The sequence below is a fragment of the Brachyhypopomus gauderio genome, chromosome 19, assembly GCF_052324685.1.
Source record: "Brachyhypopomus gauderio isolate BG-103 chromosome 19, BGAUD_0.2, whole genome shotgun sequence".
NCBI classification, from domain to species: Eukaryota; Metazoa; Chordata; class Actinopteri; order Gymnotiformes; family Hypopomidae; genus Brachyhypopomus; species Brachyhypopomus gauderio.
The window spans coordinates 2,448,251-2,463,977 of record NC_135229.1 but is presented as its reverse complement, the minus strand read 5'-3'; the positions used below and the strand labels follow the sequence as shown (position 1 = coordinate 2,463,977).

Here is a 15,727-nt window from a genome sequence, read left to right as displayed (position 1 = left end):
GTCTGTACAGTGATGGCTGCAAGTCCATGTGCATGTGAGCATGTAGGGCTGTGTGTGTGTGTGTGTGTGTGTGTGTGTGTGTGTGTGTGTGTGTGTGTGTGTGTGTGTGTGTGTGTGTGTGTTCCTCTGTCGCAGTGCCCTCCTGCTGAAAGCAGGGTTTGTCTAAATTCAGGTTGGGAACACGGTACCTCACAGCGTGGGTGGAGAGGGGGGTGGGGGGGGATGCTGATGTTTAATTCATCCATCCAAACGGGGCTGAAATCAGTTCATTATATGACACAGCACAGTCTTGGCCTCAGGCACCCAGGCAGAGCCAAAGCCCGTCCACCCTGGGGCAGTCTCCCACCTGCGCCGGACCCACAAGGGCTACTCAAACGGCCCAGCTCTGGCGTGCGCTAGCCGCCTTCCCACACCAGCTAAGCAGCTCTTATTTACTACACAAAACATGGCCGTCAGCCAACGTCAACAACTCACGGGAGTATTCTGGGCGGCGGCCTGTAGTTTGCTATACTGCCGCGTAGTTTTGGGATACTGCTGGCCTTCTCTCTCTGCTGTGTGTGTGTGTGTGTGTGTGTGTGTGTGTGTGTGTGTGTGTGTGTGTGTGTTGTGATGCCTGCTGTACACAGTGCAGGGATGTGCAGGGGAAACTGTGTCCCAGAAGAATCTGTAGTTGGTTTTAGAGCGAGGCCCAGCGTTTTCCACAGAGGATGAGAAAAAAGATTCAAAGTATCTGAAGCTTTAGATCTTCACTTTCTAAAGTTCAGTCTCCAAACTGTCCAAGAGGCAAAAAACATTTTTTTAAAGCTTTAGCTAGACAAACATGTCATCTGGGTCACGGCACCAGCGCAAGGGTAATAACCCTTTTGAAAACTACCATAAGATAGGGCCGCGCGTCTCGGGCTGTTGACTACGTAGTGTACTGTAACTGGCCAGGATGTGTGTGCTGCAAGTCCAACACTTTCTGTGCATTCGGAGGGTATTTTTATCCGCAGAGACAAGCCGCCCCCAAACCGCACAAGTCGCTGAAGTATAAAAATCATAAATAGTTGAATGATTGAAGACAACAGATCGCTGCATGAGACCAAACGATGATCCAGTGCTGATGTACAGAAGCCGTGTGGACAAACGGCGGTCAGTACCCTGAGGACGTCGGCCGTGTTTGGTGTGGAGCCCAGAATAACGTCAAAGGGCCACGTTAGATAAACGATTCTAGTTGGTGGAAAAGAGGTAATAAGTGATAAAGAACACAGTGGCACGCAGAAGACAAATGACTGCTGAGAGAGAGAGAGAGAGAGAGAGAGAGAGAGAGAGAGAGAGAGAGAGAGAGAGAGAGAGAGAGAGAGAGAGAGCCATTCTTCATAGCAGTCTTGTCAGGCTGTGCTGTCGTAGACTGCAGCTGTACCCAAACCCCAGTCCCAGCGGAGCCCAGATGAAGATTGCTCACGGCCGCACCAGGAAACCTCCATGCTCACACACACTTTCACACCGCCACCAGTGTCCTCCAGCCACAGCTTAAGACTCATCATTTCTTCTTTGAACAGGTGACAAAATTTGAACCGCAGATAGGTTGACGAAAATGGACAATAGCTGTTATATGAAGCACAGGGTAGTGCCAACTTAATAACGGACGGGTTCCAATGAAGATTTGGGGCTGTGGATACCACTGTTGTTCACCACAGATTCCTTATTCACTTGGATAATGTAGCATGTTGGTGTGGGGCACCTGTGGGACGCCCGCGTGTATTTAAGGTGTTATCTGCATAAAATCTGTCAGAGCTGTCATGACAGCTGCAGTTCTGTGTGAGGCAGAGTTCAGACTGAAACGCCTGCAAACATTTAACCACATAATTAGACAGGCAAATGAAAAGGACCCCTGCTAGTAAATCATACAGTCTTTTCACTGATATACAGCAGTGGTCAAAAGCTATTAATTATGACAGTGTTTATTTTCTTAGGGAAAAAAAAATGCTGTAAGGCCTTCATGCTTTGACTTTGAATTAGTTTCTCTCTCCCAGTGAATACAGTCATGCTACACGGTGTCAGTTTCATGACGAGTGTGTGTCTGTTGTCAAAATCCCCCTGTACGCCTTTACTGTTTCTATATAGTGATCAATCTAAGCATTTCTTTGCCCTATTAAAATCATGGTACATTTTACTGTGTCATTGTTTATTTCATGAATCTTTCTAGCTTAATTTACATATTATTGTTATTGACATTGCAAATAAACACTTTCTTCCCGCTTATGTGTCTTATAATCTCTGGATTGGACCTAGACACCTGCATGGAAACTGCACATTAAGCTAGCAGGATATCAGCAGGACATCAGCAGGATGTCAGCAGGACGTCAGCAAAGCGCATTAAGCACTCTGCAGAATGACTCTGAGGCTGCGGAACACTATAATGGCTAATGGAACGTGGAGATTCCCAGCTGTTCGATTCTCGTGAAAGTCGCATCACTATGAAGGCAGACATCCTCGAGAAGCCAGGTCTGCTCAGAAGGCAGGACTACAGTTCTGGAGGTCTTAAGAGACTTCCTGTCCAGCCGGCTCTAATGGGTGCCAAGAACCAGGATGTGGAGGCTTGAAGACCAGCTGATCTCCAGTAATGGCCACGTTCATACTGGTTCACACTGGTTCACACTGGTTCATACAGGACTCTTCGTGAGGGACAGAATTTCATGGATGGGATGTGGGAATATAGTACCCAGCACCATCTAGATCTGGGGTGGCCAACCCGTCAGAGACCAAGAGCCACTTTTTTTTTACTGTGTTACCGCAAAGAACTACAACATACATGTGCACACTTGAACATCACCAAGATGCCAAGATCACTTGGAGTGAGATGGGGGGGGGGGGATGTAAAATGGACACAAATTAAGTATTAAGTAAAAAACAAATGCAAACTTCGATATAAACATAAGGCGTGATGTGCTTCAGGACTTTGTCACGTTTGGAGCACACTACGAGCCCTGTTACGCACGCAGCTGTTGTTTTCTAGGTAAAAAGTGGATAAAACTCCGTTATCAACACTCGTTACAACGCCACTGACCTGCGCTCACCTTTAGGAAGAAGAGAACAGACAGTGTCAGTAGTTTTGAAGCTCCCTCAGTCGTGTGCGGTGCCTTTGCTGCACCTCGTATGTGGTTTATTCCAAACGTGTGACAGAACCGCGTCTCACCAACGAGACTCAAAGCAGAGTCACTTCATGCCGATAGTCTCACGTTTTCTACTACGCCTGTTTTAAAAGTATTAGCTGCTCGCTAGGCTTGTAAACAAACCGCGCAGCACGAAGGTGTAGCAGTGTGTCGCCCTCAGAGCTGATGAACTAACCGGGCCACGACACAGACCGTTAGTGCAGGTGAGAGTGTGGACCGGCTGGGGAGACCCATGAAACCAGGCGAAGAGCCGCAGGTTGGCCACTCCTGCTCTAGATGTTCTTTCTCTCCATCCCTCTCTCTCTCTCTCTCTCTCTCTCTCCCTCTCTATCTCCATCCCTCTCTCTCTCTCCCTGTTTGTTCAGTTCAATTCAAAGTAGATTGATTGCCATGACTATACCAGGTACAGTTTGGCCAAAGCAAATAATTTGAGACTGAACATGAGACAATTATCATAAGTAACAATATAAAATAAATGAATAAGACAGAAGTGAAACTACTATAAATAATAAATACAAGATAAACAAGCTAGTCAAAACAAGAAAACTAACAAAAGCATCTATTAATAGTAAAAAGATCAGTATTATGGAGTGAGAGGTGTGGAGGGGTGAAGGGGTCCTGTGCTTTCTTCTCCAAGAATCATTTGTGGTTTTTTTAGACTAGAGGAGAATTTGACAGTATATAATTACAGTTTAGTCTGATGTTTTGGTAAATCTGTGTGATTTTCTTGTCTACAATGGAGGAACCAGTCCAGTTGTATCCTGACCTCAGCCCTCTCACTGTGACCACAGTCTTCTCTCTCTGGGCTGCCAGGGGTTTTGGTATCTGCCAGATTCTACGATGAGAGTGTGATCACTGAGCCTGTAGTTGGTGAGAATCTGTCTCTCGCTCTCTCTCTCCCTCCCTCCCTCTCTACATCAGTTCTTTATGCTACTCTCAAGGACAACACATTAGCAAACACACACACCCCCACACACACACACCCCCATACACACACACACTACACATCACCTTCAAAAGGACACTGGCAGGACACACTAATTTGCTGCCTCGTCAATTTTAGCTTCTCCAGTGGGACGCTGTAATTTTGGCACAGACACACACAAACACATTCATAAGCACAATCCTATAGTATGAACTTAAACACAAGCACATACTCCAACACACGCGCACACCCACGTGCGCGCACACACACACACACACACACACCCACATGCAGACCTCCTCCAATAGCCACATGCTAATGAGCACAATTAACAGTCCTGATATTTTGAAGTGTCCAATCAGAAACCTACAATATCTCTGCTTCCTGCACGGAAACAGCAGTGTGATTTGATTGGTCTAGCTTGGAGAACCCGCTAAGTCTGCCAGGTTACAGACAGAATTAACATGTCAACAGCTACTGTGACTAAACTGGCTAGCGTTAGCATTATTAACAATATTAGTGTGGGTGTTATAACATCGTTAACTGTGGTGGCTGCAGATTTAGGTGCCATTAAAAACTGTAGCTGCGGAAAAGAAAAATGGCAGATGGACGGCGTTAATTTGTATGGGGTTAGTTTTATGCCAAAATGTTTAATTGATAATAATTTTTTTTTTCTAAAAGAATATTACACATTGTTCCTGTGCACGCTTAACATATACCTTGGTTAACATTGTATGTACATTTAGTACATGTAGGACTTCTTTACTGTCAATGATCCCTTTGGGTAAGAAATATAGACCTACTCTAAAACTCTAATAATAATAATAATAATAATAATAAATGGATTGCTCTATAATTAAAGACTCAGGAGGTTCACATATCTTCTGTTGGCTGTATTTTAAAGCTTCTCAGTGTCAGGGGTGTTGACCTGGGACATGCTCCCATCAGTAAATGAAAGAGATCTGACCAGTGTTGGGAACGTTACTTTTAAAAAGTAATTAGTTATAGTTACTCACTACTTGTTCAAAAAAGTAACTGAGTTAGTAACTAAATTACTCTATAATAAAAGTAACTCGTTACCAGGGAAAGTAACTATTTGCGTTACAGTTAAAAAAAGTTATATGCCGATGAATAAAGATTTTTTTTTGAAAAAGCAGTTTTCACAGTCAGTTGAATGAGTAGATCAGAAAGGTGTTTAACTTTTGATATTTATTGCACATCCACAGACCAGTGCATGATAAAATCCTTTAAAATCCCAAATCTTTGTAAAAAAAAAAAAAAAAAGCAAAAGTAAACAGTTACACTATATAAAGTGCATTTACATCTATCATATTAAATTTAATTATCTCAACCTGAGACAACTGGTTTGTTCACAACAGAAGTAAACTTAACAATAAAACCTCTATCCTTAATTTAATAAATCAAATACCCAGTCTGGTAGACATTCAGGAACTTCAAGTATTTTCTTAAATAATGTTTATATCGCCACCTTGAAAATGCAAATTTTTCCTCGGCTTGCTCCTGACTCGCCATTTCTGCCGTTTGTGTCGCGTGTCTCTCCGTGTCACTGAGAGAAAAACACTGGCTCTGATTCGCTTACTGACTTGTTAAGTTAAACAGGTGTTACACCGAGAACTGTGACCTATCGAGATCTGTTACTCCTCACTAGCCTGGACAGCGGTCCGCTCGGATTACTGTTAGTATATCAATATATAGTAACGCACTGCTTTTAATGACCAGTAACGTCAACGGCGTTGTAACGACAGGAAAAGTAATTAATTATATTATCCCGTTACTGACAAAATGACGCCGTTACCTAACGCCGTTATTTTTAACGGCGTTATTCGCAACACTGGATCTGACCCCATATCACTCTTTAAGAAGCTGTGTGAACGGAGGTCGAGTTCATCAATAGGTGCACTTACATGCATTTAATAGTCCGATAACTGCAGAAAATCTGATTTTGTCGGTAAACCAATCAATGCGTTTACATGCACATGGGAATTCAAACAATTCCAGGTGCAATTCATATTCTTAATTTCTTTGAGCATGTACTGTGTTCCAGAGTATTTGATAGCACTTCTGCGGGTGCTGCATTTAATTCTGCTAGCTGATCCCAGGACAGCCTCAGTTACATTTGAAAACATGCACGGACAGAGAGATCCAAAAGACTGAGATCCGAAAGGGCATACATTCATGGAGAAATCAGATTACTTAGATAAAATCCAGCTCAGATTTCTAGGAAACACTCTGGTCTAAGAAATCAGAATATGTTGTTTACATGAGCACTTGAAGAAATCTGCATTTGATAGGATTCTTAAGGGCATTTAAACACATTCAATATCAGTACTCAGTATCCTGGACACCCTGGATTCTGTTACAAAAACACATGGTTAATGATGACTTAATTAAAACAGCCATATAACCACACTGAAGTGTTCTTATTTTGGACATATTAGGAGAAGAATCGATTCCCTGGAAAGATGACTATGTTAAAGCAGCTAAACTAATAAAGCTAACAAATAAAGCTAAAGAAGAATAAATAGAAGATACTAAAACAATATCCATATGGTTCCCTCAACAGCAAATCACTCAATTCACTCAACAGCATTTAATAAAAAATATTTTTTCCATTAAGTAGAAATAAACGTAAGCACATCCAAATAGTTATGACCAAATGTCTCAGATTCACAGTGTGTAGGAACACACATTTACCCAAACAACCTACCTGATAAGCATTTTTATTCTCAATGTTGAGATGACAATGTATGAAAGGACGCAGATGAAAAACATGATAGCAAATCCGCTAGCTAACAATCTAGCTATCCTACCTATGCAATGCATAAAGAAGATCAACATGGAGAGAACTATTGAACCTTTTCTTTCACCAGCCATCACTCATTGTATTAGTAAACCAGTTACTAAGCAGTTCGCACAACAGGAAATCTGATTGGCTGGAGTTTTGGCACAGACTTGTCACCGTTTTACAAGCAGATGTAAAACTTGAGAGATATTTGTGGCTCTCAACGCAAACATAGCACAGAAGCAGGAGAGACTGGAACATGGAGAGCAGCTGTGAACAGACCTCAACTGTTTTGCATGTGCGCAACTACATTATTATCATTAAGTATTTTTGAGAGATTCAGGTTTATTCTACAAGAAGAGCACTTTCAAAGTGTAATGTTCCTTTTTAAAACATAATCTTCTCTCAAACATTTTGGCACAAAACTAACACCGTATTGCTGTATTGCACTGTAATGGTATTAAAACCCAAAATTGGCAGCTGGAGTCTTGTTGAATGTGTGGTGCCCTCTGAGATACAATTATTACAGCAAATAACAGCACACCAAACCTCCTCTGCTTGGCTATGGTTAACATCAGCTATGGCTTGAATGTTTTATTCAGTATAATCTTTGCTCCTGCTGTAACCTTGCTGATTCAAGCATTTAGTGAACTTTCTCAATGCTGTCTAATGTGAGAGAGAGTGAGTGAGAGAGAGAAGAGCTAAAGAGAGAAGATAGAGAAAGAAAGAGCACGAAGGAGGAGAAGATAGAGGGAGTGTCCAGAGGAAGAGAAAGGAAAGAGAGCGAGAGAGGTAGAATGAGTCATTTAGGGAGGGAGAGAGCGAGAGACAGAGAGACAGGCAGGGAGAGAGAGAGAGAGAGAGAGAGAGAGAGAGAGAGAGAGAGAGAGAGAGGGCGAGAGAAGGCATGACAGCAGAGAGAAAGTTAGGGGGAAAGAGAGAATGTGACAGCAAAGAGAAAGAGAGGGGGGGGGGGTTGTCATATGGGGAATGCACACAAGCCTGTAGAGTGTTAAAAGGACCAAGCTATCTCCGCCAGTCTCCAGTACTGCAGTTTCCCTGGGATACAGCAACACGGCCGTCTGGGCCAGGTTCTCCTCACCACCATCACCACCATTACAACCATTACAACCACCACCATCACAACCAGCACCACCGGAACCACCACCATCACAACCACCATCACCACTGGAACCACCACAACAACCACCAGCACCACCAGAACCAGCCCCACCACCACAACCAGCACCACCATCACCATCACCAGGGTTACAATGACATTCAGTTTATTGATAGTGAAGCTCTGCTGATATGAGGGAGGAAATGTGAAAGTGAAAGAATCGTCCAGTAAAAGCTGATAGTGACGATAATACGGAGAGATGAAGGGGCCATATTATCTGACAGCAGGCCTAATGGGGAGGGTGGGTAACCATATTTGCCACAGGTCAGGCAGGTCTGACACAATTTACCCTCACGTCACACAGTGCCGGGGGTTAGACAGTACGGTGAAGGATGTTTCATAAAGAACACAGCTGGCAATGTTCAGGCTTTAATCCAGTTACACATTTGTAACCTAAACATATTTAGTGTAATATCTTCCTTTAAAAGTTATCTACCTGCTTGCTGCAAATGAAATGTTCTGAAATACAATGTTCTTGCTGTTTTTATGGGTCAGTCTGACACCCGAGTGGGTGTTAATTTCACAACAGGCACAGAGTACACGCGATTGAACATCTTCAGACACCGCCACACTGATCGAACGCAGACACAGAACGGCTCTCGCTTTGAATCACATCCTCAGATCCTTGTAGAACATTCCTGGCCAGAGTTATTTAGAAGCCATACATCATTCTGAATGTAGAGTCCACTTAAAGTGTTTCGTGGCACTACTCCGTGATTGGACAAGCAGGATCATCTTATTTCAAAGAAATGTTTCAACGTTAACACGTGATTGGAGGATTCTCCTACCTTCTCCTGGTACTGTCGGCGGGAGGAGTCCAGTGATTGGATGAGGGCGGTGGCGTGGCCAATGAAGACGGCGTAGCAGGTGGCCCCGACGATCATGCTGAGCATGGTAAGCCAGATATCAGACAGACTCTCTGGGGCCTGCCGCCCGTAGCCGATACACAACATGTGGCTCATCGCCTTGAAAACAGCAAAGGAGTACAGCTCACCCCAAGTGTCGTTCTACAGAGAGAGAGATGGGGGGAGGGGGGGGGGGAGAGAGATGGGGGGGGGGGACGTAGACAAACAGCCTTAGTAGCTGCCCAGCCGTACGGTCTGATGATGATGGTGACGATGATTGCATCCTAACAGGAGAGATGTTTTAGCACCGTGGAATCCACGTTTGATCCAGCTGTGGGAGACTGCAGGTGAAACCCAGCCCTGGTCCTGACCCAGGCCCCGAGACCCAGGACCCGAGACCCAGGACCTGAGACCCAGGTTCCCGAGACCCAGGTTCCCGAGACCCAGGTTCCCGAGACCCAGGACCCGAGACCCAGGACCCAAGACCCAGGACCCAAGACCCAGGACCCAAGACCCAGTCCCTGACTTATCACGATTGCCCTGACAATCTTAATCTTAATTAATCTTAATTATTGCGGAGGATCACGGGGCTACTGGAAACAGCTCTAATCAACACTAAGTCACTCAAAAGCCTAAATCTCATTTTCAAAATCTTGGAGAGAATGTTTTGTTCTGTTCTTACGCTTTGTTCATTCACTGCATGCTTTGCATAACAGTAAACCTTCATATCAGCTTAGACTTTTGGGGCTATTCAACCAATCAGCTTCTGCATGAATAAAATCCATTTAATCCGAGAGAAAGCCCGGTCTGCAAAGTTAGATTTTTTTTCTGGAACAGCTATAAAGATGAGTGAATGCGCTAAAGTTTCCTGTCTTCAAAAAGAGAGTTATGAGGTTTTGGGAAGCCTGAGACAAGCAAACCATTCTGCAGTTTAAGCCCAGTAAGAAACTGCTGAGTGCGAAGTGCACAAGTCTCACGATCTGTCGTGGAGATCGTGCACACGGCTGTAACAGATGATGTGTGCACTAGTGAACGTAATGAGGCAGAGGTTGAAAAATGGAACACATCCTGTAAACAGGACGCTAGAGGCCTGGAACCGTTTGGAAGGCGGAGTTAGAGAGGGCAGTGGGAGGAGCCGGAGGGCCGGGGGTGGGCGGGGGCAAAGGGAGGTAAATACACTGGAGGGAACAGGGCTGAATAATAGATGTAATGTGAGCACTAAGGTTCAAAAATAGAAGAAGCAGAGTCATCTCAGGGACTAGTCATGCTGCACACACACACACACACACACACAATACACTGCAGATTGCAGTCCTCCCACACACACGAGGACAGAGTGTGTTTCTCCTGAGTTGCACCCAGGAGCAGTGAGGTCGTACGTTATACAACGTCCTCCGCGCCACTAGGGGGCGATATGGGGGAGGAGCCAGCTCTCCTGCAGGCCTGCCGGCCGTGTTGCGTCCTGCACGCTCCCTGAAACCTTCCACTACCGACACCGGGAAGCTCAAGGAGCCTGACGGGCCGGTCCGGACCGCACTGCGCGGCGGGGACTCGTGCACGGTTTACCGCGGCTTATCTGAGCAGCCATAGAGCTCCGCCCAATGTTGTGTGGCGAGGCTCCGCCCCCGCCCCACCCATGAGGCACTGCGCGTGGGCTGATATGTGGCTTTAATCTCCAGAAGGGCGTTTGCAGGCCCCGGTTCACGCGCCGTATCGTGTCAGACAGCCGACGGGGCGACCCGGGGCTACAGCGCCATTCGGCCTCGGACTAAGACAGATACAGAGAAGCGGGTCAGAGGCAGAATCCTTCGGCACAGAATGCTTGTGTATGTCTGTGTGTGTGTGTGTTTGTGTCTATCCTCTTATATTAGGCGTGGTTCACTTTGTTTGTTTTCCGTTTCAATGTTACTTTCACTTTAATGGACTCTGTGTTGGTCAAGTGTACGTGTGTGTGTGTGTGTGTGTGTGTGTGTATGCAACCCTGCATCTGTAGCATTACTTAAGTTACAGAAGGTGTTATGTAATCAGAAAAAAACTGCATTTAGAGCAACCTTAGGGTAAGATTAGCTTTCGTTAACAGAACCTGTTAGGCTAAAAGTAACACTGTACTGTTCATCGGATATTTGTATGTTTCATGTTTCTCCATGAAAAGATTATATCGGTCACAGCTACATATGTGGAAGGTGATTACACAGCACTGTGTGAAATACGCTCTGAAGAGTAGCAGGCGTTCCTACCCTGGGGCTCAGCGTGAACGTGCGGTGGCCCGCACAAACACGTACACACACCAGACCGTAGCTCTTGTCTGGGGTGTTTCTGCTCGACACGCGAACTCACCCCAACGCGGGATCCGTGATGTCACAGCCATCTGTGACATCGTCTGCTAGGAGAGACCATGGGGGCAAAAACTGGTGCAGGTCTCTGGATGGGAGGGGTGGCAGGATTCTGCCCCGACTCCATCAATCCCAGTACAATCAGTCATTGGTCCACCAGTCCATGGTTCAGGTGAGACAGCTAGATAGTCAGAGTGGGACCAGTCTTTATGGCTACAGCCGTGTGTCTTATTTCAGTCTGTGCTGTCACCTCAGACGGATGTTACAAACATTTTTATAGCACCGATTAACGTTATAAGTCAACAAACCTTGAAGGAAATTTGCTGAATTTGCACATACGTGTATACACGTGTACATGTGCACATGCACGCACAAAGATGCCCGAGACGTTCATGCTAGCTTGGTGCTGATTCACAGTCTATGTGTCTCGAATACTTTGAAGCATTTGGATTTATTACAGGCATAAATAAAATCTGATTAGCCTAATCAAATGCACAGCAATAATGCGTCATTCCACAAAAACACCCACAATGCTTCTGCCTCAGAAAACACCTGAAACACAGTTAGTGTTAGAGCATAACACAATATGTAGGTTATGACTCAGGTCTGTAAATGCCTGACCCCATATACTGCTGTGTTCGTGTATCAGGGGTTCTAGTCGTCTGCCTGGTCCGTGTTGTGAAGAACACGTGATAAACGGCACTCATTAATCTGTGATCAGTTTGGTCTCTACTCTCCTGGTGTACGTATGAAAGAAAGCATCTATAGTTACTGAAAACAGCTGATCATGATATAAGATCAATCTAATACTAAAGTACACATATGACTTAATGCTTAGTGTGTGTGTGTGTGTGTGTGTGTGTGTGTGTGTGTGTGTGTGTGTGTGTGTGTGTGTGTGTGTGTGTGTGTGTGTGTGTGTGTGTGTGTGTGTGTGTGTGTGTGTGTCTATATGAGCATTCTGGCAGCAGTAAAAATAGGTGACCTTAATCTTGCACGAAAAGACCGATGTTGTGAGATCAGAAATCAAGTAATCCCGCACGTGCGTCTCTAATCCAGCACGCGCGTCTCTAATCCCGCACGCGCGTCTCTAATCCCGCACGCCCGTCTCTAATCCAGCACGCACGTCTCTAATCAAACACTCTTTTCTCTCTTTGAAAGAAATGAAGACCAACACACACCCAAGGAGCCCAGACCCGGTGCTGAAGGCTCAGTAGGTGGTGTGCTGACTGGACTTCTTCCTCTCTGATCCGAGTTTTCTCACCTCGCTGATAAAACATAACACACCTGCACTAACTCATTTGAGTTGTGGTATCTAAACTTAAGATGCATGACACACTTTAGGCACTTAAACTAAGGGTAACAGTAATGGCTTCCTGCCAAGCAGTTAAGTAAATACAGAGTGTACCACACATATTCAACAAATTGGAATGACCTATGACATTCAAATTACCTTTGACATATTCAAATAAGGACAGCAAGATACCTTCAAATAGAAGCACCTTCTGCTAAAATGCTAAAATGTCACTAAATTCACTAAATTATAAACGCATATAATTAGCATGTGTTTACACAATTAGTAATTAACAGAGCTGGACGCAGGAGAAAAGCCAGAGAACTGAACCCACTGAAACTTTTAGATCCATGTATATCTGAGGTGTGTGTGTGTGTGTGTGTGTGTGTGTGTGTGTTCTGGCCCACCAAACAAATCCTTTCATGTACATTAGAAGGATGAACAAAAACTGCAGGTGCTCTACCTCCCCCCCTCTCTCTGTACCACTCTCCCTCCCTCCCTCTCCTCCCTCCCTCCCTCCCTCCCTCCCTCCCTCCCTCCCTCTCTCTCTCTCTCTCTCTCTCTCTGTACCACTCTCTCTCTCCCTCCCTCTCTCCCTCCCTCCCTCCCTCCCTCCCTCCCTCTCTCTCTCTCTCTCTGTACCACTCTCTCTCTCCCTCCCTCTCTCTCTCTCTCTCTCTCTCTCTCTCTCTCTCTCTCTCTCTCTCTCTCTCTCTCTCTGTCCCACTCTCTCTCCCTTCCTCTCTCTGTCCCACTCTCTCTCTCTCTCTCTCTCTGTCCCACTCTCCCTCTCTCCCCCTTCTCCCTCTCCCTCTCCGCCTCTTCCTCACTCACTTTCGCTTCCTCTGTCCATCCCCCCTGCCACACACACACACACACACACACACACACACACACACACACACACACACACACCCTTTTATCTCTGCTGTCATCACCCTTCATCATTTCACCCCCATACCAAACACTCAGGGCGTGTCACACCGCACACACATTTTTTTCCAATCGTCACTCTACCCGTAATCTTCATGAAGGTCAGAAAGAGAAACAGAAGAGACAGAAGTGATGGTGGGCGTCTCCGCTCCTGAAGAGACGCTTCCTCTGGGACTACAGAACCAGACCCACTCTCTACTGCGGCTCTGTGCAGCAGTCCAGCAACACAGCCGTAATCACTAGAGATCTCACATGAATATTAATATTATTATAATATTAATGAGCCGAGCCGTATTGCCAAACTGCAACAGATAGAAAACATGGCAGGTGTGATCCGATTCCAGCGATTAGCCCTGCAGAGGCTGAATGTAAGTTCATCTCAGTCACATGTCCACCTCACTACGGCTCTGCTGGTGAGCGACTCCTTTAGTAGCGTTGCCGTGGAGCTCTGGGCCGGGCGGGGCAGCTCGCATGCCAGCGGAGCTCCGCCCACCCAGGCCGAGGGGCGGGCCACAGAAGCGGGACTTTGACAATCGGGACCTACAGCAGGAGGTGATAGAACCCTGCAGACTCCCATGCTGAGTGTGTGTGTGGAACCGACCTGCAGACGGGTGAGGAGCAACGAGACGCGTGAAGGTCCTGGGGCTACGTTCTAGAGATCTTACTGGAGGGAGAAGAATCACACAAAGAAAATGGAGAGAGAGAGGTGGGAGAGAAAGAGAAGAGCGGGAGAGAGAGAGAGAGAGAGAGAGAGAGAGAGAGAGAGAGAGAGAGGGAGAGGGGTGGGAAAGAAAGAGAAGAGAGGGAGAGAGAGAGAGAGAGGGGTGGGAGATAAAGAGAAGAGAGGGAGAGAGAGAGATAGAGAGAAGGAGAGGGAGAGTGAGAGAGGGAGAGAGAAAGAGAGGGAGAGGGGTGGGAGAGGAAGAGAAGAGGGAGAGAGAGAGAGGAGAGAGGGAAAGAGAGAGAGGGAAACAACGAGGCAGAAGGAGAGAGGGAGAGATTGAAGGAGAGAGACACACACAGCCAGTGTCTGCGTACCACCATCTTGTTGAGGGAGACCCAGCAGTCGGTGGGGAAGTCCTGTAGCATGGGCACCAGGAACTGGAGACAACCGTCCCAGTGACACAGCAGCAGCATCATGGCGATCAGGTTGAAGATCCTCATCACCGCGCTCGCCAGGTCATAGGTCATGTGGAAGATCTGGGGGGGACACAGCAGGGCAGGAGGTCAGAGGAGGAGACCAGGGGTCAGATTAAAGGTGTGTCACGAGGGACTTTAGTCCTGGTCTGTCTGCACTGAGCTTGGGGTGGGGTGGTGTCGAACGCTCTAGGTGTTTATACAGCTCTTCTGGTTTTATGGCTCATATTAAGAGTCTTTTCTGGATTTCCTGAGGTTGACTTTGGCTTCTTGTATTCATTATGGGTCCCAATTATCTTTTACAGCCTTGAGCTATTTGAAGACTTCAGAGGAATTTAGTTAAACGGTGCCTGACCACACACACACACACACACACACACAGGAAGAACACAGGCACAACACAGGCACAACACAGGCACAACACAGGCACAACACAGGCACAACACAGGCACAACACAGGCACAACACAGAGATAACACAGGCACAACACAGGCAGAATAAACTGGCTTCATTTGCCTTGCCACAAGATCAGAGATGTGCTCCACTCACACCTCACTCTGATGGAGCTCCTTCCCGCCCACTTGCCTCAACAGACCCCAAACGATAGACAATAGTTCCTTACCACACAAACCAACCAATCAAGCCCCAGGCAAGTCCGAGGTAGCCAATCCCAGGGGCCCGGCAACGCTGCTCTCTCATGGCTGTGTTTTCCATGACAATGGTTTCTACTCTGTTTGCACATAGCGGCGCACGTGAAGACCTTAAAGAAGAGTCGTGGACACTAAACCATGACGCCCAGCTGTGAATCTCACGAAGATTCGCTGTGAATCTCACGCCCCTGTAGTTTAGTCCGGCACTACGGCGCGTCCCTGCCTGTAAAACAAGACTGACCCTAAACTAGAACGTATCGAATCTGTCTAGGAGTTATAAAGCAGTTTAACAACCCCGTGTGTGTGTGTGTGTGTGTGTGTGTGTGTGTGTGTGTGTGTGTGGATCAGATCATTTGGATCAGATGGCCTGCAGCTCCGTCTGCTCTTACTCGGTAAGCACAGGTCAAAGTTCATCACTCGGGCAACTCAAGTGCTGGTGAAAGAGGTATATATTAGCATACACCAAGATATAGCA

The 15,727-nt window shown here is 46.2% G+C and overlaps 1 protein-coding gene across 1 annotated transcript in view; it reads right to left on the bottom strand.

Annotated features, from left to right (window-relative positions):
* LOC143482917 (potassium/sodium hyperpolarization-activated cyclic nucleotide-gated channel 2) overlaps nucleotides 1-15,727 on the bottom strand; it is a 39,548-nt gene that overhangs the window by 12,765 nt on the left and 11,056 nt on the right. The window contains exons 4-5 of the mRNA XM_076981499.1: nucleotides 14,504-14,665; nucleotides 8,852-9,070 (exon numbers count right to left, since the gene is read on the bottom strand). Of these exons, the coding sequence (XP_076837614.1) occupies nucleotides 8,852-9,070; nucleotides 14,504-14,665 (381 nt within the window). The remainder of the gene's footprint in view (nucleotides 1-8,851; nucleotides 9,071-14,503; nucleotides 14,666-15,727) is intronic.